Source organism: Solanum dulcamara, chromosome 4 (genome assembly GCF_947179165.1).
Source record: "Solanum dulcamara chromosome 4, daSolDulc1.2, whole genome shotgun sequence".
NCBI classification, from domain to species: Eukaryota; Viridiplantae; Streptophyta; class Magnoliopsida; order Solanales; family Solanaceae; genus Solanum; species Solanum dulcamara.
This window is the reverse complement of record NC_077240.1, coordinates 18931563-18956957: the sequence shown is the minus strand read 5'-3', so window position 1 is coordinate 18956957 and position 25395 is coordinate 18931563. Positions and strand designations below refer to the sequence as shown.

At 35.1% G+C, this 25395-nt stretch overlaps 4 protein-coding genes and 1 non-coding gene across 5 annotated transcripts; 3 read left to right on the top strand and 2 right to left on the bottom strand.

Annotated features, from left to right (window-relative positions):
• Positions 1–593: 593 nt before the first annotated feature.
• On the top strand, positions 594–1847 carry LOC129884070 (uncharacterized). The gene is made up of 2 exons (XM_055958442.1): positions 594–821; positions 1241–1847. The coding sequence occupies exons 1-2, from the start codon at positions 594–596 to the stop codon at positions 1835–1837; spliced, it is 825 nt and encodes a 274-aa protein (XP_055814417.1). The 3' UTR covers positions 1838–1847.
• A 4475-nt stretch (positions 1848–6322) lies between these two features.
• LOC129884811 (cyclin-U4-1) lies at positions 6323–8375 on the bottom strand. The gene is made up of 2 exons (XM_055959089.1): positions 7947–8375; positions 6323–6826 (listed from the first exon to the last, which is right to left on the bottom strand). Exons 1-2 carry the CDS (start codon positions 8285–8287, stop codon positions 6529–6531), a joined length of 639 nt encoding a protein of 212 aa, XP_055815064.1. The 5' UTR covers positions 8288–8375; the 3' UTR covers positions 6323–6528.
• A 5529-nt stretch (positions 8376–13904) lies between these two features.
• LOC129888104 (5.8S ribosomal RNA) lies at positions 13905–14060 on the top strand. The gene has a single exon (XR_008766534.1). It is a non-coding gene; the product is annotated as a 5.8S ribosomal RNA (ribosomal RNA).
• Positions 14061–17019: 2959 nt separating this feature from the next.
• LOC129884069 (uncharacterized) lies at positions 17020–18416 on the top strand. Its single transcript, XM_055958441.1, has 3 exons — positions 17020–17647; positions 17741–18165; positions 18294–18416. The coding sequence occupies exons 1-3, from the start codon at positions 17020–17022 to the stop codon at positions 18414–18416; spliced, it is 1176 nt and encodes a 391-aa protein (XP_055814416.1).
• Positions 18417–22690: 4274 nt separating this feature from the next.
• LOC129884810 (uncharacterized) lies at positions 22691–25338 on the bottom strand. The gene is made up of 2 exons (XM_055959088.1): positions 24772–25338; positions 22691–22933 (listed from the first exon to the last, which is right to left on the bottom strand). Exon 1 carries the CDS (start codon positions 25277–25279, stop codon positions 24785–24787), a length of 495 nt encoding a protein of 164 aa, XP_055815063.1. The 5' UTR covers positions 25280–25338; the 3' UTR covers positions 22691–22933; positions 24772–24784.
• Positions 25339–25395: the final 57 nt, after the last annotated feature.

Genomic DNA, 25395 nt, shown 5'->3' with positions numbered 1-25395 from the left:
GACACTAGTACGCGTTTCCTGACGATTCAGCCTAATCCTCAGGTGTTTTTTATGCATTTTGACTTGCATTAGTCATACTTGGTTGGTTAAACATAACCTTTAAAATTCATAGTAACCAATATGAACAAGAAAAATAGCAAGAAAAATTTAGAACGTAGCATTATCTATTCAAGATTAACCATTCTTAATTCAAGAAGAAACCTCTTAAGGTAAGAGTCAAAGTGAGCTGAATTAAACTAATTCATTCAACAAATTTTGCAGATGATTTTATCACAACAATTATTTACATTTCATTGTCTGAATTGCTTACAAATCTAAAACACATAATTAAGAAATGCAGAAATCTCCAAATGTCTAAGTGCTTATCAAGTAACAAAAAAAAATCTATTCAATAAAAATTGAACACCAAGTTGCGTGTATCAAATGAGAGCGACTTTACTGATAATTAACATTTGTCTTACTAGTTAAATGAACCTGAGATTGCAAATTATTAATTCAAGAAGAAACGAGTCAAACTGAACCGAATTAATTAATCCATTAAGCATTATAATAGAACTTCGTAAAGCATTTTTCTCATTTGATGGTTCGAAAGAATGGATCGAATGTTATTCGAAGCTGCAAGGACAGGGAATACAGAACACTTGCACAATCTTTTGAAAGATTACCCTCTTTTACTTGACACTATTGCATTAGGAGGCAGAGAAAATCCTCTTCATATTGCTTGTATTGTAGGACACACAGATTTTGCAAGAGAGTTGATTAGACTAAAGAGAGAATTTACTGAAGAACTGAATCAAGATGGTCTAAGTCCACTTCATATTGCATCAGCTAACTGAAGTATGGAGATCGTAAAGTTGCTGCTAAATTTAGATAATAATCTTTGCCTGCTTAAAGGAAAAGAACAAAGAGGTCCTCCACATTATGCAGCTATTAAGGGAAAAGTTCAAGTAATTGCAGAACTTATTAGAGCTTCTCCTGATTGCGTTACAGATTTTACAGCTCGAAATGAGACAGCACTTTACCTTGCAGTAACGAATTAAGGATTCGAGGCCTTCAGAATTTTGATGGAACATGTCAAGAAATTGAAAAAAGAGAATGTCTTAAACAAAAAAGATGAAAGGGGAACACGATATTGCACGTTGCAGTCTCTAGAAGACAATACGAGGTTTAACTTCCATTTTTCTGTTACTTTTCTTGTTATCTTATCCAAAGTTGCTGAATTTTTTTGTTAACTAATTAGGTAGTTAAGTTGCTGCTCCGCAAGCAAGTTACTCCAAGGAGCGCGGTGGAGGTGAATTCTTCAAACGAGAGGGGTCTAACGCCACTGGATGTTTTAGGATTATTTCAAAGTGAAGCAGGTGAGAGGGAAATTGAAGAGATGCTTAGAGAGGCTGGAGCGATGAGGGCTAGAGAATCACAAATTGCATCACAAGAATCAGCGATTCGTGTTAATGTAGAAAGTAGATCAAGATCACCAGCTAAGAAATTGCTTGACTACTTTAAATATGATACAATTAAATATTCCCCTGGTAGTGTGAGGAACACATTGCTAGTGTTAGCAGTACTCATTGCAACAGCAACTTACCAGGCTGTTCTCAGTCCTCTTGGTGGTGTTTGGCAAGACGATGACTCACGTACTGGCATCAACAATGGCACACCTCATGTTGCAGGGGAATCAATTATGGTATACCATAATCCAAAATCATATCGCATATTCTTGATTTGCAACTCAGTTGGCTTCTTTACATCTCTTCACATGATCAATTTCCTCACAAATGGATTTCCTATGAGAACTAGAGCTGCAAGTTTCGATTACATCCCTTGTTTTCACTTATAATACTTTTATGATGGCGATAGCACCCAGCTTATCCACTCTCTTCGTTGTTGTCTCTGTAGTTATGCCATTTATCGCACCGATGGCGACTGTTGGTCTTAGGAACTTTCTCAAGGCACCAAAATTTGAAATTCCCTTTATTAGTCGAGTTGTTTAATGAAGTCAGGATGAACTAAGTCTTTTCAATTCTTGTTAGGAACCAAATTCTCTTCTTGAATCTACAGAATGTATGTGCATATCAATATATTGCCTGTAACAAAATCTCATAATCTCTTGCTGCTACTTTCTATCCAATAGCTTGTAATTTTCTTATTTCTATGTGTCTTCATAAAGTGATGTGAAATGGCACAAATCTTGAACATGCCAGTGGATTACCAAACTACTAGTACTTATCAGATGAATATGCTATTGTATTACACGATGGTCTTACTAATATATCAGAAGGTTGGAAAAAAATAAAGGCATAATCCATAAACAAACACTTAATCTCAGCTTTGAATATGCACATTTATACACCTCAGCTTATCTTTACTGTATCACTTGAAACTCTAACTTATGAAATAATCATCTAGACACCTTCAAATTTTATGTATCATGTTAATGTTGGATGTCCACGAGACACAATAGGATGAGTTAGAATGTTTAGTTGTCAGTTGAGACCAAGTTGAAGTGTCTTGTTAGCTGATGTCAACTATTAGATCCTCTGATTAAAGTAAAATCAAATTTTAAGTGCTTACCTATCTCCAATTTTATTTTCTAATAGAGAGTTTTTTAGCGGTACGTCTACAACAAAAGATTTTGACAATTCATTTGAATTTTATCTTCCTTTTTACCCATTATGTTGTTAAGCAAAAAGATGATAATTACATAACAGATATACTGAAATTCCTTGAAAGAGAAGAAGAAAAAGAACGGAAGAAAACAATATTTTTGGAGAGAAAATGTGTCAATCTCAACTCTCAAGTGGTCACATGATGCACAAACATTTGTTCAATTCCATGGAAGAAATAGGAGTTCAGAACGGTTACATGACCCTCAATTGTATTACAATTATGGCAATTTGCACATGCACTCGACAAGGTATGGGAGTAATTTTCTTGTATTATTCTATTCTACAATGTGAGAGGCGACGAATCTTAGTAGCTCAGTTGATTGACAACCTGAACTTTCGTATTAGGATTCAGTTCCCCACTTTGTAATCCCCTCCATTTCCCCAACCCCAACTTTTCGTAAAAAAAAAAAAAACAATGTGAGAGGAATACACATACACACTGAAATCTATTGGCGGAAAGAATCAAAATTAAAGAGAAATATTTGTGAATCCATACATATATGCTAGGGTATGTCCATTATACCAAATGATGTCCACATTCATTCTGCAACATGTTTCCGGTCAATTTATTACAAAGGTAATCAATTTGAGTTTCATTCCACACATTTGTGAACAAATTAACTAGTTGATCTTCTCATGTCTTCACATAATTAGTGAAAATCAAGTTCTCCCAATTTTTCTCAAGATAAAAATGACAGTCAAATTCAACATGCTGATAAATAATCGAATTGATATATTAAGGACAATACTTGTAATCACATGCACCAAAATGTTATTGGGTAGTATGCTTCAACCTTTAGCCTAATTTCTATCAACATAATCTCACACGTAGATTGTGCTATTGTTTTGTATCCAAGATTTTCAATGAACCACGATACAACATTTTGTTTTGTACTTCTCCATGATATGAAGTTTCCATAACAAAACAATACTGTAACCAATAGTGTACTACTTAATTTTTTATCCTGTCCAATCTACGTCTCCAAAATACTCAATGTGAGAATATTCATGATTGCTATATAACATGTCAAGTCCAAGGGGTCCATTTAAGCAACATAAAATTTGTTCCACAGTTGCCAATATTTGATCTAACGTCGACAAACTAACTACACTTACTACAAAATAATATTTGGATCGTCAAAAAAATCGCCATAGTTGCAAATTTTATTCTACATCTTTGCATCCATGAATTGAGCATGGTTAATTGAATTTGAACGTCAGATCCTATCCCTCAAAAAAATAAAAATAGCTCACAATACAAGTCAATGCGATCTTAATAAAACTAGTCAATGCTATCTTAATAAAATCGCAAATTCAATTAATACTTTTAGCGGTACATATAGATAGACAATAGATAGGGGTGGCAAAATCAAATTCAATCCGTCCAATTCAATCCAACCCGTTTAAGTTTGGATTGATTATTAACCCGTCCATTCATTAACTCAGCCCATTTCAACCCTTAAACAATTGGGTTGATATGTAACCTGAATTGGCTAATGAGAAATTTTTTTAAAATATTTTTAAAAAGGCTTTTTTTCAATTTGATATGTTATATATAGCCGTAATAAAGAAAAATAATAATTTTATTAGGTACTAAAATAGTTTAAAAGAACAAACAGAACTATTGAGCTTAGTAAAATTGGATTGAGTTGGGTCTTGACCCGTTATATAACCCATTACCTAATCCATTTTGACCTAACTCATTCTGATCCAAACTAATTTGAGTTGGATTGAGTCTTGACCTAATTATTATCTTAACCCATTATGATCCGTCCAAATTTGACCTAACCAGCCAAATTAATAATAGACAAATAAATATTTGATTTGAATTCTAGCTCCCTATTTCCCCGTAATGTACCAGAAAGATGATAATGACAAAACATATAGAGGACATATTGAAAGAAAACATTTAAAAGAGAAAAAATATATATGTCAGTCTCAAGTCAAGTTGGTCACATGCACAAGCATTTGTTCACTTGTATGATTAATTGCACATGTAGTATGTTCCCTGCCCAGAATAAAATAAAACTGTCAACTGCATGTCTTCACTTGTCTTTTCTACCAGAAATACTATAACACACTCTTTCATTGTAATCACATTTCTAGTAACCCATTTTAGTGCATTTGCTTTGTCAATATAATCTCACTCACATACTTCTTCTTCATCACCTTTTTTATGTCCCTTTCCTCATTGGTGTCTCTTTATTATAGGTGGTACATGGACGAGTTGAGTTGAGTTGAATTTAGGCAGGTCAAGATGGGCTGACTCACTCAAGAGTTACATATATATATATATATATATATATATATATATATATATATATATATATATATATATATATATATATATATATATATATATATTCAACTTTTATTAAGTTTTAATTGCTTTACTTGAGCTTTTATACATTTTTTAGTACCTTATAAAACTATTATTTTTAGTTTTTATGACTATATATGACATATCAAATTTTTTAAAATGTCTTTTTGATAAATTTTTGATAAATTTTTTCATGAATCGATTTGGACTAGATATCAGCTCAAACTTTGATGAACTAAAATAGGTTGAGCTAATAAATGGGCGGGTCGATATTCAGTCCAAACTTGAACATGTCAATAACTCAGCAACGGATTGACGTGTTATGATTTCATGGGCTAATGTTTTGCCACCTCTAGTCTTTATGAACTATCTATGCATTTTACATTTAATTTTCATTTTTTTCACTATATTGATTTTGGGTGAGTAATACCAAAGCTCTTCAATGGAATTATTACTTTAGATAAGAGACATTGTAAAAGAATGTCCATCTATTTCTGTAAGCATTTAATTCATTCAGTTCGATCGAGACAATTTGAAATTCCAAGATAATGGTTATTTTACAAAGACAAAGTTGAAAAGTGGCTAGTAACTGCTATTTTTATATTAGATTGGTAGTCACTAAGAGATTACTATCTCAAATATTATAGTTCAGATTCAGTAAATTAAATTTTGGCTGAATATATCGATAGCCTTTTAAATTTGTTAGTATAATTGCTTCAATTGAACACTTAAATACATGATAAAATGTTTATACTAGAGACATTCCGCGCTCAAGTTTTGAAAAAGATTTTGCACGTATTCTCATTTATTATATAGATAAATTAATCATTTAAAATATATCACTTTCTTTAATTATACACATTAACCTCAATTAATGGTGAAACGGCTGCAGAGCTGAGCTTCGTGAATAGTAATCCTGTGGCAAATCTCAAATGACGATAACATATATATGATTCATGAGCAGTAAAAAGGGACGCCCAAAGCATTTTGTGTCAGCAGGGTTTGTGGTTTGTAAAAGGGTTGCACCCCAAGAGGTATAATGTATACGGTCTATTCTACTTAATGCAAGCATTTAGAATTGCTACCATGGCTCAAAAACCTATAGATCACACGATAACAACTTTATTATTTCTTTAAGCCTCCCCTTCGTATGTCATGAGCACTACATATTAAAAGTTTTGTGCAACTCTGATCTGTATAAATTATAAACATGCCAACCTGTGTATTTTGACAGTGTCATAATCATCCAGATCATTGGAATCTTGACTTGGATAACAAGAAGAAGTATCTAATACAACAGAAAACAATAAAGAGAACAACTTTTTTGGCCAGACTGTAAAGCAAAAGCAGCACCCATCTGTACATACCATTTCATTTCATGAGTTCTTCTAAAAGCACCCCCAAAATGTTTCCAAACAGAAGATTTTAAGAAAATAAAAAAAAGCAAAACACAAGAACCACACATCTGCTTCTTTTTTTTCAGTACAATTTTGGGTTTAACCGACCCTACACCTAACCTGATAACTACATTAACAAGACTAATTAAACAACTAGTTGTTGTTGTTGCTGCTGCGAAGACGAATCGTCTTCGTTGAAACAAATGTATGGATGATTTGGTGATCTTCCCATAAATAAGGTAGAATCTTCAAAATTCATGGGTGGTGGTAGTGGCTGGAGGTGCAGCAGCATCTCTTTTTGTAGATATGCACAATAAGTCTGGAAAGTAGTGGGTGTCACATTTAAGTGAAAACCCAATCCAAATAGGAAATCCACTTCAAGAAAGTTCATCTCTGTGATGCTGATTCCTCCAACCTTTGCATAGTATGCATTATTGTAGTACCTATATTAAAATAATTTGATAACAAAATCAGCTTACACTTTACACTTTTTTTTTAGTATATAAATTTTAGTGTGTTAATCAAATTGTGATTAAAGTTTTGAGAAGAGGTGAGGGTCATTAATGGAATGTAGCTTTCAAATCAAATGAGAATGTGTAATCTTGACCATGCAACTAAAGAACTGGGTGGCTGTATTTGAAAGTGGGGTTGATTTTTAAAAATTCAAAAATAAAAAAAGCAAGCAAGTTGTCACTGTGTTGCCATTATTTGATTTCTTAACCAATCATTAAGCCTTTGGTAAGTGCTAATAAGAGTATTAATATTAAGTCATTAAATATTATCTTCCAACTCTAACCCACTAAAATAGAAATAATTTCTACCTATATTTTAAAATCTTCAAATTTTATTTATAAAATTACACTGAATATGTTATTTTATTATTGATGTTAAATAAATTATTATTGTGTACTTAAAAAGAGAATTCTTAATGCAACCTTCCTATGCTTGTCCAATGTCTACTATGTAGTAGTAATTTAGTAATTAGTATACAACTAGACATCCATATTCATTGCCTCTTTTCTTTTCTATTTTTCTTTTTGTGCTCTTTGATTCTTTTTCACCAATTCAATATATCAAGGACCAAGAAAAACTAAATCCACATAAAATTATGGAAATACTCTGTTTACTCACAATTTTTTTCCTAAATTATGAAAATTACTAATTCAAAATCCAAGAAAATCCATGATTAAATAACCCTTTCAAGTTGAAAAAAAGGATTTATTGTTTTTTCTCTTTACTTATTTTCAAATAGATTGAGATCGATTATATATGTGAATCCTTGCTAATAATGTTGATGATTTTCTATTTTTAGAAGGGAAAAAAGCTGTTTAAGAATGAATAATAGACACGGACGGCGTTGCTTGATGTAGGACCCAGTAATTTTGGCCAATAATCATATTTTTATTTAAAAATTTACTATAAATAATTTATCTAGAAATTATGGAGCTTTTTTTCTTCTTCCAAAATTCAGAATTAATAAACTCAAAATCTAAGTTTCAGTGGGTCTTAATTATCTAGAAGAGAGAACTCTGTTTAAAAGAGAAAATTGAGTAAATTACTTACATATCATCCATGAATTTGGCAGCAATCATGACACTGGTGATAAGCAGGCGATGAATATTGAAGGAGTTGATGGGCAAAGAAGGCTGGCACTGAGTAAATCGATCGAGATAAACATAAGCAACAACGAAACAACAAGGGCTACAATTTGCGTACTTGAAAATCCTCTCTAAATAGCTCTGAATTGAGATATTTGGCCTTGTAAGCCCATGAAAAACAGAGATCTTTTGGGGTTGAAATTGGCCATTGATGTCGTTAGCTTCAGCGACTCGTTGGAGAAGAGAAGATAAGTAATCGATAAGTTTCGGCATCAGATTTTGATTTTGAATTTCCAGTTCTGCCATTGTTGTTGTTGTTTTGGTTTGGTACAGAGAAAGGAAAAAAAAAAAAAGGGAGAAAGGGGATGTGTGTTGAGTGTGTAATGTGTTGTTTAGATGTTGTAATATATAATGAATTTTTTCTTTTTTCCCTTTTTTGTGAAGGTTTTGTTTTTTTATTATAAAGAATTGTTGTTGGTTTTTTTTTTTCGTATTTTGTTTGTATTTAATTTATTTTATTATCTTGTAACAACCTGTAATGTTTGGTTGTTATTTTCTGGTGGGTAACTTTAGTTGACAAAAATAACCTTGTGAATTTGAAATTTGTCATTTGAGTCTATGTTGATGTTTTTTTTTGGCGGAATATATGGAGACCCTTGAATTTAACGTGTTTTATTTAGTGCACGCTCAAACTAATATTAGTCCTAAGTACACCTCTGAATATGATATGTTGATACCCTTGACTCTCCCAAACAATATGACCTTAGTTGAGAGTTCACACACGTCATTCACGTTGGAATATATATCATCTTATGATTGCCAACTGAATTGTATATCGCTTGATTATTCTATTGAATACTTGTTACTTTCTACCAGCACGTACGAGTATTGAGTAACTCTTTACTTAGACCAATGGGAACAAATCAATTTGCATTTCTTCCTCTACTTGAATTTGAAGTCTCTTATATTTTTTGTCTGACTATATTGATTGCTAGACTACAAATTGAGTTATGATAAATGATTATTTTTCTAAAGAGAATTGGTATTTTTGCTTCTTGTATTTTATTTTTTGGGGGTGTCTTTTAGGCTTGAAAGTTTTTATATGGACTTGAGTTGGATTTGGATTCTTTAATTTGAACTCAAGTTTGCGAGAGAGGGAAAGATTGGTTGGTTGTGTTGAGTACTTACCTTTTCTTTTAAGACTTAAAGTTGTTAATTATAAGCCCTTTTCCCCCCTTTCTTGTGGGAAAAAAGTGTTAGAAAAATGATAATGGGGAAAGAGTGATGGGCATGGCTTTAGATTAATTATCATGTGATTACATGTGGATTAGTGTTCCTTACATGTTGATTGTAGGTCCCATTTTTCAAATGAAAATGATCTTTCATGTGTTTTGATTCTATGTGCAATTAGGTTACATAATTAGGATTTTGTTTTGCATCTTAATAGCACTTTGGTACAACAATGTTCTTGCTTTTCCAGCCATAATCATAAATTTGTAGGCAAAAAAGGATCCAAAAGAAGTCACTTAAACAGATCGGCGCGATTAGATCTTCCACATTCAAAATTCAAATTATATTATTGAACTTATTTAAACTATAAACTAGATTTGCATATGCTTATTATACATAAATCTTGATTATAAATAATATCATCATAAAATTAGAAAAAAGTTTTAATGGGTAAATGTTTAGATGTTGAGGGCAAAATAGAGAAATTAATACTTAGAAGAATAAAAAGAGAAGAAAGCATAGAATATACAGCAAGGTTCACGTTTAATGAACTTTTGTCCCTAATAAGTCATAGTTGGCAAATGTACATTTTCTTGCTTATTCACAAAAAAACAAGGTGCATGTCTGTGCTCATGTTGTCTACTGGCACCATGTCTAGGCTACTATTAGAAAATCACACTTTAATTTTATTTTTTTTAACATATTCCCATCATTGTTGGGGCATTAATGGCAAATCTTTTTTGAATTTCTTTAACCTATATATATATTATATTGATAGTGTAAAATAATTTTTACTTTATTATGTTGCCTATTGATAATTATATTTTCGGGGAATTAGAAATAAGCGGCATAACTTATAATTATTCCGCCCATAAACACATTTTTGAGGAATGATATCGCTACGACTCCTGTCCCATCAAGAAGAAGATTTACACAATTTCGTTGTTGATATTGTGTTTAAAAAGAAACAATTTTGATTCAGTAGATGGAATAATATATCTCATGACAAAGTAAAACTTTTGTTACCAAGAGGAAATTTCTTCCTCTAAATTAAATAATTCAGTCCAATTAAGGTGGATGGAACTATCAGAAATTTGGTGAATGACAAATTGGTTCCCAACCTTATTTGAATCGATTCATTTTCATGTACTTTGTAATTAAAGATACTGACGCTGACATTTTGATATTTATGTTTCTGAAAGATAATAGTTGGAAAAATAATTGAGATGAACGCAAATTTATTCGAAAAATACCATTATTAGAAAGAAAATATCATAACATACTCTTCAAATTAATAAATAATTGTACTTGTCCTCCCTCAATAATGATACACATATATTAGATATGTAATTAGAGGTGTTAAATAGATGAGTAGAGCTGAATTAATTGAGTGGGTTAAAATGAGTTGAATTAATAATAAATGAGTGGGTTATTGATCCGCCTAAAAGTTAATTGAGCTGAAATGAGTTGTGTTGAAATAAGTTAAAATGTGGTTCATAACCCAACCTACTCAATTCCTAATAAGATTTAATCGTTTTATTTGAGTACCTAATAACATTACTTTTTTTCTTTATTATGACTATGTACAATATATCAAATAAAAAAAATTGACAAAATTTTTCATTAATCAATTTGTGCAACATATCAATCCAAATTATTTTAATGGACTCAAAAAATAAATAGACATGTCAATAACTACACATAACTAAGTTCATGTTACATAAGTATTATAAGAGGGTTCTCTTTTAAGCTCCTCCCCCCCACCCCCACCCCCCACAATTATTTTATAGTTTCAGGTCACTATAAGTAAGTTATTAAGAAAAGACACTACTACCTTGGCTGAATTTGTCATTACAAGATATATAGTGAGTTGGTTACTAGAAATTAAAAAGATGGAAGAGTATATATAACTATATAAGGGCAACTACTCTACTACCTTTCTTTAAGAAATTGCCAAAGGTTCACCATTAGTTTGGTGTTACCTTTTCTTGAGGTAAATATATTAAGAAATCAATCTCTTAATAGCAATGTTCTAAATTTTGCTTTCTAACTTGGTTGCAATTAGTTACTTCATCTTAAATAATAATGACATTTCACTGATGTTCAACATTTACCGTGTAAATATTTTTTAAAAAGACCTTGAATAAGTTACATTATTTGATTAAAAATTCAGCCCCTCTAGATCCAACGTACTTTTTTGGTGTAGCAAGAACTAACTGAACAAGCAAAGTAGCTAGGCCTATTGTTCAATTTAACGTAGTTCAAAAGAAAAAGAACAAAATAACTCTACTATAGTGTTTTATTAGAAACTTCTATAAACGAATTAGTTGTTATAACACGAAAAAGATGAAAATCATATAGATCATAATAAATACTAAATAAAGGTGTGAGACAAAAAAATCAACAGGATTGTGCAAGAAAGAAGAAAGGTTAATTCTTTTCGACACTTTTTTAAGCATGTTTTATATTAATGGTCCATATAATTTTTTTTTAATATATAATCATGTCATATTTACCTATAACAGGTAATTTGGTTTATTTTTAAGATTATAAATTCAACAATTTAAGAAAGCTTATTTGTAAATATCTTTTGTGTGACCTAATAGAGCTAAAATTGCACGTTTGATCCTTTAAATAGGATGATCTTTAATTTTTGTTCTTTAACAATAGAACTTATGCATAATGGGGCATAATTTCTTTAGAAATTAAAGTTAGGTCTGAACATAATTAAATTATAGGATATTATGATATAAAAATATAAACTTACGTCCGCAAAAAAATTAATAACCAACACAAAATAGGGGCAAATGTGAATTAAATGAGCCTTAAAAGTCTTCGCACTATCAGTGTATATATATTACTTATACTCAATTATGAACAACACTTTTCTCACCAAAGATTTAGTTTGTCAATGTCTTTTGAATGTTCTTAATCATGTACAATACGTATAACTCTAAGGGGTTTCGTGTCGTTTTCAATAATCTAGTTTTTTACGTCCACATAATCTAAAAATATAAGACATTGTAATCCACATGAATCTCTATTCAACTAAACGCTAGTAATTAGCATTTTCTCATTGGAAACAAATCCAAAATGAAAAAAGTATGTTAAGCCAAATTATATCAAATGAAAAAAAAAATATTTTTTTGTTAAAGTGAAAAGAATTGGTTCATGTTTGCATTAAGCAGATAAAAATGCAAGTTTCTACGTTACCAAAAAACATTTCTTGTAGTATTATTCTGATACTATATGTTATTTTTGTTACTATCTATTTTTTTTTTTGTGTTGCCATTATGTCTTTTTCAACTAAACGCTAGTAATTAGCATTTTCTCATTGGAAACAAATCCAAAATGAAAAAAGTATGTTAAGCCAAATTATATCAAATGAAAAAAAAAATATTTTTTTGTTAAAGTGAAAAGAATTGGTTCATGTTTGCATTAAGCAGATAAAAATGCAAGTTTCTACGTTACCAAAAAACATTTCTTGTAGTATTATTCTGATACTATATGTTATTTTTGTTACTATCTATTTTTTTTTTGTGTTGCCATTATGTCTTTTTCTAGACTGTTTTTGTCTTGAGCTGGGGATCTATTGGAAATAGTTTTTCTACCTCATCTCTGAGTTAGAGGTAAGGTCTACATACGCTCTATCCTCCTCAGATCTCACTGTGTGAAACTACACTGGATATGATATTGCTGTTATTGAAGAACATCTCAAAAACGAAACGATATCATTGATCTCTGTTTCAAACTAAAGAATGAAAAGCCTCTTGGTAGAGAGTGCTTTATAACCTCCTTTAGAGCCCGTTTGGATGGCTTTAAGTTGGTTTTGACCAACTTAAAGTCTTCTTTTAGCTTTTGGACGTGTTTGTCTAATGTTAACTTTAAGCCATAAAGTTCTTAAAGTCAGTCAAAAATGAAAAGTGGGGATTTCTAACTTTTTTTTTCTAAGTGCTTAAAGTCATTTTGTTTGACCATGAAAATTATTTTTATATCTCTTATATTTTAACTAAATTCCCAAACTACCTTTTTTATTCTTTTAACCCTAAAATTCAAACACTTATTTTCAGCATAAACACTTTTATCCAAACACTAAACTGCTTATTTATAAAACTAACTTTCAGCACTTCAAAATTCTAAAAGCACTTCATACATAAAAGTTTTTTTTTTAAAACGCATCCAAACGGGCTCTTAGTAGGCTTACTTGATTTGATTCAAATTAGTCGAGGAGTAAATTTTAAATACAGTAAAAAAAACAATAATAAATCAGGACTTAAATAACACTTCCATGCCCTACGACCCCTTCGCTAATAGAAAAATGATATTTTCTTCCTTTCAAAAACAGTGACCTAGTTTGACTTAGTCCATTGAACCTTATCATTTAGAGGAAGGAGAAGTCGTAACAAGGTTTCCGTAGGTGAACCTGCGGAAGGATCATTGTTGAAACTTGCACAGCAGAACGACCCGCGAACACGTTCAAAACACCGGGGGAGGCGCGCGCATGGGGGTGCTTCGGTGCCCCCTCCGCGCGCATCCTTCCCGTCCCCGACGGCGTGCTTGCGCGCTCGATTTTTCGGGCGACTAACGAACCCCGGCACGGAAAGCGCCAAGGAATACTGAACTCGAGGGTCTGCCCCCCGCGCCCCGTCCGCGGAGCACGCGGGGGGACGTGCGCCTCTTTCGAAACCAAAACGACTCTCGGCAACGAATATCTCGGTTGTCGCATCGATGAAGAACGTAGCGAAATGCAATACTTGGTGTGAATTGCAGAATCCCGTGAACCATCGAGTCTTTGAACACAAGTTGCGCCCGAAGCCATTAGGCCGAGGGCACGTCTGCCAGGGCGTCACGTATCGCGTCGCCCCCTGCACGCCTCAAGGCGTCGTGGGGTGGATACTGTCCTCTCGTGCGCCTCGAGCCCGCGGCCGACCCAAATGCGAGTCCACGTCGACGGACGTCGCGGTGAGTGGTGGTTGGAATCTCAACTCTCTCTTCCATCGCGGCCACAGCCCATCGTGCGCTGGGGCTCCCAGACCCTTTCCGCGACGTAGGATGCATGAGTGGTGCTCGGCTTGTGTGGTTAGGTTGGATCCCTGCTCGCGCAGCGACGTCCCGACCCGCACGCCACCTCAGTCGTGGGGCGAGCGCAAATCAGGCTCGCCCGAAGTCGGTTTCCTTTGCTGCATACCCAATGCCCCGGCATTATTGCGCACAACCGGTCGCCCCTCGCACTCCACACGAGCGGGGTGAACCCAAAAGCCGCTCCCGCGTCCCGCGCCCTCCTCGCCCCGATGTGCGAGGGCGCGGACCGTGGCCGGCGGCTCGGACTCTTAGATTCGGTAGACCCAGCGGGCAAGGGGCCTCCCACGCCTCCTATCTGCCCACAACGATGCTCCCTGCAGACGACGGTCGCGCCTCGCCTTGGACCCTGGCAGGCCCTCGAGTTCAGTATTCACGCCTCAGGGCGTCGTGGGGCGGATACTGGCTTCCCGTGCGCCTCGATCCCGCGGCCGCCCCAAATGCGAGTCCACGTCGACGGACGTCGCGGCGAGTGGTGGTTGGAATCTCAACTCTCTCTTCCGTCGCAGCCACAGCCCGTCGTGCGCTGGGGCTCCCAGACCCTTTCCGCGCCTTAGGCGCTCCGACCGCGACCCCAAGTCAGGCGGGATTATCCGCTGAGTTTAAGCATATCAATAAGCGGAGGAAAAGAAACTTACAAGGATTCCCCTAGTAGCTGCGAGCGAACCGGGAACAGTCCAGCCTTAGAATCGGGCGTCCCCGCCATCCGAATTATAGTCTAGAGAAGCGTCCTCAGCGGCGTACCGGGACCAAGTCCCCTGGAAGGGGGCGCCAGAGAGGGTGAGAGCCCCGTTGTGCCCGGACCCTGTCGCACCACGAGGCGGTGTCTACGAGTCGGGTTGTTTGGGAATGCAGCCCAAATCGGGCGGTGAATTTCGTCCAAGGCTAAATACGGGCGAGAGACCGATAGCGAACAAGTACCGCGAGGGAAAGATGAAGACACGAAGTTTAAGAAAATAAAGAAGATTTTTTAATCTTGTGGGTCCAAATTAAAGTTATATCAAAAGTATCAAAATAACCTTTAATTTTATGATTTTAAACTTGTCACATGGAAAATTGAAATTAAATTGTTACCAAAAAAGAAAAAAGAATATTCTTTTTTAAACGGATTAAAAAGGAAAGTAGGTAATTATTTTTAAAACAGATAGAGTATTAATTTTTTTTTAAAAAAAAAAGGGTGGGGGGGGGGGGGGGAGGGTTTTTTTTTTTTTTGCCTTGGAGTGAAACAAGAGCAAAGCATGTCTGGTAAGAGAGTTGTTCTCCATAGTTTGAACTATTCTATATAAAAACTCAATTAAAAATGTATAGAAATATATATACATACATTTAGCTTCTTTGTAATTGATACCTTTTGAAACAATGTGTCCTGTCTTCCCCATGTGATATTGTGATCGATCCCCACCCCCATGGCTACCCTACCCTACTCTCATGGCTTTCCCACATCCCTCGCCACCAAATTTTTGTCTGTACTGTGACTATTTAATCTAATAATATAGTCATGTCACAAAGATAATGTTTTAGTATAAAAGGAAACATATTATCGTATTTGATTGGACCCAAAATGTAAAATTAATAACAAATAAATTAAATGTTTATAAAATACCACAAGTATTATTAAATAACCAGTAGTAGCTAGTGATAACTAATACGGCCTATTAAAAATAAAAAGTTTTCAAATATAAAAGTTTCTCAATTTAGTTTCAAATGTTTTTAGAAGGAAAGGGACTGCGGCTCCACCTGTGAGTGTATGTATTTTGAATTTTAAAGATTTAAACTGAAGTTCCATTTTCAAAAGGGATAATAAATGACCAAACCGTATGTTCCAAATCCCAAAAAAATATTTTAGTTTGTCTTTAAAAATATTCTTTCAAAAATATAATGGTCAATTACACTTTTGTCTCTCTTTTGTGTTGGTATTTAATCTTTGCCCCTTTTGATATGTTGGAGAAGAGGAATACTGCATCAAAGCCAAAGCAGAAGAAGAGAAGAAGAAGGAAGAAGGCGATGGAAGCTGAAGAACAAAGCAAAAGAAGAAAAAGAAAAAGAAATGAGGATAACAGAAGAAGCTGAAGAGTTTTAACTCTTCAGCACAAATTCCCTGGGCACATACACGTGGAGAATTCTTCTCCACATACAATTATATATATATATATAATACACCACAAACAAAATTAACATGGTACATTTAATATATTTATGCCCATACAGTTATGAGCAAGTAGAGTATAATTTTTGTACAAATTTGTAACCCATGCCTTCTTGTCTCTATTGTATAACTCTATATAAACTAATGTACATAGTATCAATAAAAGATAGACAGGAAATTTATCTTAGCCTCTTTCTCTCTTTAAATTTTACATGGTATCAGAGCATTCCTAAGCTCAATTCAATCTGTATTTGTATCATCATCATCAGCTTCAAAAATCTGTGTTTGTATCATCATCTTCAAATCCCTATTGAAGCAAAATGCCTGAAGCAACTCAAGTTAAGTCAGGAAGTGGAGAGAAAGGAACCACGTATGAAAACAGTCATCCTTACCACTTAAACAATTCAGACTCACCTGGTATGACTCTGATCAACAATGTTTCGACGGAAGAGGATATCCAGGTTGGAGGAGATCCATCCTCTTATCCTTATCAGCTAAAAAGAAGCTTGGCTTCATCAATGGAACATACAGGGCTCCAGAACTGGAATCTGCAGATTTTGAACAATGGAGTTGTGTTAACGACATGATCATATGTTGGATATCAAATACACTCTCTAAGGATATTGCAGATAGTGTGATGAGTTCCAAAACTGCTAAGGAACTTTGGGACAGTCTGGAGCAGAGGTTTGGCAAGTCAAGTGGTGCCAAAATCTACCACCTGCAAAAGGAATTAACAAGCCTAATACAAGGGAATAGTGACATTGCAGGTTACTTCACCAAACTTAAGAGACTATGGGATGAATTGGATGGGATAAATGTAATTGTTTGTTGCTCATGTAAATGCACTTGTGATGGAAAAGCAAAATTAACAAAATCACTAGAAGATCAAAGGTTAATTCAATTCCTAATGGGACTAAATGATGTATATGCCCAGGCAAGAGGAAATATACTCATGATGAATCCCTTACCTGGAATGGATGTTGCATATTTATTGCTTTTACAGGATGAGAATCAAAGGGAAGTATATGCAAACACAAACTACATCTCTGATTCTGGATCATTCCTGGCAGCAAGTCAAGCAAAACAACAGGACAACAAACTAATTGCTGAGTTTGCAGCATTCATGGCCACTGGACAGGGAAGAAGTACACAGAGATTCAAACACCAAGCAATGAGAGGAACAAACACATACCAGAGGTACACCAATCCAGGTCAGAACTAGAGACATGATAAGTCACAGAACAGGTTTAAGGGTAAGAAGAAATATGATCCAAACCTGTCATGCACTTATTGTGGAAAAACAGGGCATGTACATGAAAATTGCTACAGACTGCATGGGTTTCCTGCAGATTTTGAGTTCACCAACTCAAGAAACTATCAGCCTCAGATTAAAGCAAATGCAACTTTGACTGAGCAAGCAGATGAAGACTTTAGGAGGACAGATCCTGAAATCAGTGATAGAAATTTTGAGGAACAGTTCAGCAAGCAGCAGATTGCAGAGATGATGCAAATGTATAAACAAAGCAAATTGACACAAACAGGAATCAATGCAAATGCAGTAGCTGGTACCATCTTTAAATACTCAAATTCTGTGCCCACTAATCTTAAGCAAAACACTTGGATAATTGATTCAGGAGCCTCAGAACATATGTGTTTTGATCCTAATTCCTTCTTATTTATAAAACCCCTGCCTATGCCTTTGAACATTAATTTACCTAACTCTTTCAAGGTAAGTGTGACCCATATAGGCAGCCTCAGAGCAGGCCAGACTTTAAGTATAATTTACTTTCAATTCATAAGTTCTGTGTTCAGTTTCAGTGTGATGTCCTATTCACTGCTACTAGATGTTTCTTGCAGGGCCTTTCAGTGAGGAGTCCTCAAGTTTTTGGTGAAGTTAGAGAAGGACTCTATTTATTGGATTCCAACACTGATAAATCTAAAAATAGTTTCAATGATGTATCTCCAGATCCCATCCCATAATCATTTTCAGTTTTTAATTCAGTACATGTTAATGCTACCCATAGTGTGAAACTTTGGCATGTAAGGTTGGGACATCTTCCATTTTCAGCAATGAAATATTTAAGTTTTCTTCCATGTGAATCTACTTCTGATTTTGTTTGTGACATATGTCCTAGAGCTAGGCAAACTAGACAACCCTTTCCTACTAGCAACATAAAATCCACACATATTTTTGATCTCATTCATATAGACATTTGGGGACCCTACAAGTGTAGTACGTACAATGGTTTCAGGTTTTTTCTCACCATAGTAGATGACTACAGTAGAGGGACATGGACATTCTTACTAAGCACTAAAAGTAATGCCTTTCCTGTACTAAAAAGCTTCCTATCCATGGTAGAGAGACAATTCAATGTCAGGGTTAAAATGATCAGATCTGACAATGCTTTAGAATTGGGGAAAGGAACACAGGAATCAGCATTTCTTGCTTCTCAAGGAATCTTACATCAGTTGTCCTGTGTTGCTACACCTCAACAAAATGGAACTGTTGAGAGAAAACATAGACACCTCTTAGAAATTGCAAGAGGGTTGATGTTTCAGTCAAAATTGCCAATGATTTACTGGGGAGAATCTGTTCTAACTGCTACTCATATCATTAATAGACTACCATCTAGTGTTCTAAAGGGACAAACACCTTATGCAGTACTACTTAGACAAGAACCTACCTATGCCCATTTGAGAAACTTTGGATGTTTGTGTTATGCCTCTACCCTGGGACAAGGGAGAAACAAGTTTGATGAAAGGGCTACTGCTTGTGTTCTACTAGGATACCCTTTACAACAGAAGGGGTATAAACTATTATCTCTTGATACAAGGAAAATGTTTGTATCCAGAGATGTTAGATTTCATGAATCACATTTTCCTTTCAACTCATCTAATAGCTCCCACACACCTACTTTTTTGAACTACCCTTCTTCCTCAGATCATGATCCTACTTTCCACAATCAATCAGCCCCACTTGTTCATGATCCTTTTTACCCAGCTACACTATCAGTACCTCCACCTAATACTTCTACCTACAGCCCCCAATCCGAATCCACACTTCCTCAACAAACATCTCCACCTATCCCAGATACTCTTGCCCCTGCTCCTATCACAGATCTACCAAGAAGATCTAGCAGGATGTCTCATGAACCTGGCTACCTAAAAGATTATATTTGCAATAGTGTAATATTCACTGATCCATGGACAACTTGTCTTGATCACCCTCACAAACCAAAAGGATATGTTTTCTCCTCTCTATCACTCCACAATCAGAAACTAATCCACTCCCTCTCTACTATCACTGAGTCTAGCTGCTATAACCAGGCTTCCCAACATTCAGCATGGAGAGAGGCCATGAACTCCGAACTTCAGGCCTTGGCAACCAATCACACCTGGGATGTTGTCTTGCTGCCTAAAGGAAAGAGAGCTTTACCTTGCAAATGGGTATACAAGATAAAGCATCTCTCAAATGGAAGGATTGAACGACTAAAGGCCAGACTAGTAGTAAGGGGGGATATACAAAGAGAAGGTATAGATTATGGAGAGACTTTTTCACCTGTTGTGAAGATGACCACTATCCGGTGCCTACTTACCATTGCAGCTAAAAAGAAGTGGTCTGTTTCACAATTGGACGTCAACAATGCATTCTTGCATGGTGACCTCCAAGAAGAGGTTTTTATGAAGTTTCCAGCAGGACTCACACCTCCTACTCCTAACCATGTCTGTCTTCTGAAGAAATCCCTATATGGTTTAAAGCAGGCCTCCCGGCAGTGGTATGCTCGCCTTGCAGGAGCCTTAGATTTCAAAGGCTATTCCTCCTCTTTAAACGATTACTCCCTCTTTTTCAAACACAATGGGAAACTTACTTCTATCTTAGCAGTATATGTCGACGATATTCTCCTCACTGGAAATGATTTGTATGAACTCGACAATATCAAATGCTTTCTCAACACAGAATTCAGAGTCAAAAACCTAGGACAAATTCATCATTTTCTTGGCATGGAAATTTTGAGAGAAGATTAAGGTTTTATTGTAAATCAACGGCAGTTTACCATGGACCTTCTTCAGGAATTCGATGTCTCTCATCTGCCTTCAGTCAATTCTCCGCTGGATCCCTCCTTCAAACTTTGAGCAGACGACAGTCCTCGCTTGGACAATCCCACTCTTTACCGTCACTTGGTTGGCAAGTTGAATTATTTGACCAACACTCGCCCAGATCTATGCTTTGCTGTTCTTGCTCTGAGTCAATACATGCAGCGACCCTGTTTGTCTCATTTCTCGGCTGCCTTACGCGTTTTGCGCTACCTGAGCACAGATCCAGCTCAAGGCATCCTACTTTCCTCCGATCCATCAGTTTCCTTGCTGCCTTTTTGCGATGCAGACTGGGCATCCTGTAAAGATTCACGCAAATCGGTCAGTGGTTTTTTTATTACCCTCGGAGGGGCTCCAATCTCTCGGAAATCGAAGAAACAAATCTCGATCTCCTTGTCCTCCGCAGAAGCAGAATACCGGTCCATGCGTCGTGTTACTGCTGAACTTACTTGGTTAGTTCGCCTTCTTGAAGATCTTTCTGCTCCGATTTCTCTTCCGATTCCGCTACGCTCAGACAGTCAAGCAGCCATCCACATAGCTCGGAATCCGGTCTTCCATGAGCGCACCAAATATGTTGAGCTAGATTGTCACTTTGTGCTCCAACAGTTTCAATCTGGTCTGATTTCACTCTCTTTTATTCCTTCCAAAGACCAACTTGTCGATCTCTTCACTAAGCCACTTTCTGGGTTTCTCATCAGGCGATCCTGCGCAAGTTGTAGGTGCTCACACTCCCCTCCAACTTGAGGGGGGATGTTGGAGAAGAGGAATACTGCATCAAAGCCAAAGCAGAAGAAGAGAAGAAGAAGGAAGAAGGCGATGGAAGCTGAAGAACAAAGCAAAAGAAGAAGAAGAAAAAGAAATGAGGATAACAGAAGAAGCTGAAGAGTTTTAACTCTTCAGCACAAATTCCCTAGGCACATACACGTGGAGAATTCATCTCCACATATAATTATATATATATATATATATATATATATATATATATATATATATATATAATTATATAATACACCACAAACAAAATTAACATGGTACATTTAATATATTTATGCCCATACAGTTATGGGCAAGTAGAGTATAATTTTTGTACAAATTTGTAACTCATGCCTTCTTGTCTCTATTGTATAACTCTATATAAACTAATGTACATAGTATCAATAAAAGATAGACAAGAAATTTATCTTAGCCTCTTTCTCTCTTTAAATTTTACATGATATGGAGTAATTTTTTTTGGATGACATAAATTTATATTTTTGCATCATAATATTCACAAGTTATACTGGTGCTCTAAAAAAGTTTATGCATCATTAGACTTAAGTTCGATTGCTTAGGATAAAAATTAAAAAAACAAATCAATTTGAAGGACAAATTTGCAAATAAATGAAAAAACAATTATGAAAACAAAGTAGTTACGTCCATTTCATTCTGCAAAACTATGGGCCTAGCCCAGCGTCCTGTATCATTTTCTTTCTCGAAATTACATTTAGACTCAAGATGTTATTAAGAAAAAATTATCTAAATACATAATTTATTTTATTATTTCTCCGGATCCTACACATAGCGGGAGCGTAAGTGCATCGGGCTTCCCTTTACATAACTTATTTTATTATATTTTTTAAAAATTTTCTATTATTTGAAAAAATTACAAAATTCCTACTCTCTTATTCTTAGATATGCACTTTACATGATGTATCGATCGGATACATCACTTTACGCGATGTATCGATCGCATACATCACTTTACGCAATGTACCAGAACGTTTAGGGATGTATTTGAATTCCACCAAATTTAAGGAAATTTTGTAATTTGAAAAAGAATAGGAATATGATGTTACTAGCTCTTAACATTATGAGATTTGTGTAATCATTTTTTTTTTTGAAATAATAGCAGCATTTTTGGTCTCTAAGTTATTATTAAATTCTAATTTCTTTTCTTGTGATATACGATTCAATATATTTAATCTTTAATTAATTAAAATGTGATTTTGACATATATTAACATGAAACAACAATTATTGAGGGCCCAAAAATATTAGATGGCATCACCGACGGTTTTCATATGTTTTACTATATGATCCGACCAAAGTATTGAGTCCTAAAGTTACGCCTTTAATGCTTAACTTGGACTAGGCATGATACCCCCAACTTAATTTGTTCCTCCTTGTGGTGGGATTCCTCTAAATATACAACTTATTTATGTCCTTCACACAGTGATAGTTGCAGGAGTTACTGTTACATCTAGTCTTCAGTCCTCAAGTGTGGGGATAATTAACAACTAAATATTGCTGCTAGTGATCTGGCATCTCATAATGTTTGATCCTTCTACTGTGTGCTATCATTAACCTAGCTAGTTCCTTCTTGCAATTTGATCCTTGGAGTTTGTCTAAGATGTGTTCCTGAAACTATAGATCAAACATTTTAGCCCATTATAAGAATCTTTCATATGATAATTTATACGGAAAACTAAGCACATGCTTCATAACAACAAAATAATTTTAGACAAATACCATTTTACTATTAATATCAATACCTCTAACTGATATTTCCCCAACTATAATTATAGGTACGCACTTTCCTTCCTTCAACAATTCAAAAAAGGAAGACTCTACTACCTTCCCCAATTTAAAAAAAGGAAAACTCTACACCCTTCCCCAATTCTCCTTCTTCCCCAAATCTAATAGTATCATCAAGTAACAAAGGAACAAATAGTACAGTGTTCAAATCGTCAATGATATCATAACAGTATGTTCATATACTGTCATAGTATCATTAAGAAATTATCAAAACTTTAATGAAATTACTCACTGTCAGGGATATAATTATAATACTTTCATACAAACAATCCCCAGACCTCACGATGCGGGATTTCACTGGATTGTTATTGTTGTTGTTTCATACAAACAATATAGCAAAGCAAACGTTTTAGTAAATCAAAAACCTCACAAAAAGCATATCAAAAACATGAAACTAATACATGATACCAAAAAAATATATGATACTCTAATAGTATCATCAAGTAACAAAGGAACAATCAGTACATTGTTCAAATTCTCAATGATACCATATTAGTATGTTTATATATTGCCATGATATTATTAAGGTGAATTGGGCATAGGCTAGGAAGGGGGCACGGAAGATAATTATTTTAGGCCCACTGGACATAAAGTGAGTTAATTAAGGATGAGTGAGTAATTAATTTGCTTTTTGTGTCCAATAAATGTACTTTTTCCTAATTTATATAGTTTAATCTCTACAAGAAATGAAATAGCATAAACAATTATCCATTAAAAGATGCCACCAAGATATAAACGTAAGTATTACAGAGTGGTTGGTAGATCAACTATGTTGTATGCGACTGAGTGTTGGCTAATCAAGAACTCATATGTTTAGAAGTTGAAAGTTGCAGAAATAAGGATAATGAGATGGATGTATGTGCATACTAGAAAAGATAAGAATAGAAACGAAGATATTCGGGATAAGCTGAGAGTGACCTCAGTAGAGGACAAGATGAGGAAACTAAGGCAAAGGTAGTTCGGACATATAAAGAGAAGACACACAAATGCCTCAATGCAGAAGTGTGAGATGTTAGCTTTAATGGATTTTGGGAGGAGTAGAAGTAGATAAAAAAGTATTGAAGAGAAGTGATTAGATAAAATATGACGAAGTTTTAACTTATTAAAGACATGACCTTATGGGAGGCACGAATTAGGATAAAAGGTTAGTAGATAGGTGTACGTTGTCTAGCTTCTCCTTTCATACCAGTGGGCAGTAGCAGTATTTACTCTTGTACGCTCTTGTTCATTAATTTTTGTAGTATTGTTCATTACTTTTCAGCGGACTTTGTCATACTTTCCCTTAATTTTTGCCATGACATCTTCCCTTATTTTAGTATTTTGAATTGTATCTAAAACAGTCTCTCTAACTTTCAAGATAGGGATGAGGTCGTGTACACTTTCCCTTCTAAACTCCATTTGTGGGATTTATGTCGTTGTAAAGTATCCATTAGAAGAACTCACTCACTGTCTAAGAAAAAGGAAAGAGAATCCTGTACAAAGTCTACTAGAAGTATTTAGGAGATGACAGCAACATAAGCTAATTCCTCTATACTCAAAATAATATGCATCAAAGCACTGGAATTAGCTACCTTATAGACGCCTAATTTTATAAGGAAAGACAGAAATTTTAATGCATTCATTTAACAACTTTACATCAAATATAAGAGGTGAACAAATACACATACATTCACTCATAAATCATTTCCGCGTAGCTTTTCTATCATCATCACTATTTTCACCGTCATCCTCATCAATGGTGCTATCATCATCATCATCGTCGTCGTCATCTCCATCAGGTGAAGGGTCAAGCCTAGCAGCATCAATGGCCCACTTAATCACCTTTTCTACTTCATCATCATCATCCTCCACCACTGCCTCTGCCTCTGCCTGTTGCTTAGCAGATGATGAAGACGAAGAATAAGCGGGAAGTGAGCTTTTGAGAGCTGCAAATCTGGTAAGCAAGTCATCTGAAGGTGGCTGATTGTCTAAACCCTGTTTGGAAATAGTTTTTTTGGGGGGAGTTTGCTTGGATCTGAGAACTTGGAAACGTTGATCCAGATCTGGGTCGATGAATTGGGTGGAAGAACCACGAGCCATATGGGAATTCAGACTGAGCTTGAGGAACACGTCATCCTCTGCCGCACGCAGCAGCTCTTCCACCTCTTCCGATTCGCTCTTCTTATTCCTGCTCATGATGCCAACACAAATTGCCCTCGCATACCTATTCAAGTTTTCAATTGATAAAATACTCCTCTCGTTTTCTTAATTAAAAATTATGACTTATTTTATTCTGAAATTTGAAGAGTTGA

Excerpts from the sequence above, each read along its gene's own strand:
- LOC129884070 (XM_055958442.1), top strand. The coding sequence starts at position 594 with ATGGATCGAATGTTATTCGAAGCTGCAAGGACAGGGAATACAGAACAC. Across the intron at positions 822-1,240 it reads GTCTAAGTCCACTTCATATT|GTAGTTAAGTTGCTGCTCCG; the intron begins GCATCAGCTAAC and ends TTAACTAATTAG.
- LOC129884811 (XM_055959089.1), bottom strand. The coding sequence starts at position 8,287 with ATGGCAGAACTGGAAATTCAAAATCAAAATCTGATGCCGAAACTTATC. Across the intron at positions 6,827-7,946 it reads GCCAAATTCATGGATGATAT|GTACTACAATAATGCATACT; the intron begins GTAAGTAATTTA and ends ATTTTAATATAG.
- LOC129884069 (XM_055958441.1), top strand. The coding sequence starts at position 17,020 with ATGATCATATGTTGGATATCAAATACACTCTCTAAGGATATTGCAGAT. Across the intron at positions 17,648-17,740 it reads CCAGAGGTACACCAATCCAG|GGCATGTACATGAAAATTGC; the intron begins GTCAGAACTAGA and ends GTGGAAAAACAG. Across the intron at positions 18,166-18,293 it reads ATTTACCTAACTCTTTCAAG|GGCCTTTCAGTGAGGAGTCC; the intron begins GTAAGTGTGACC and ends TGTTTCTTGCAG.
- LOC129884810 (XM_055959088.1), bottom strand. The coding sequence starts at position 25,279 with ATGAGCAGGAATAAGAAGAGCGAATCGGAAGAGGTGGAAGAGCTGCTG.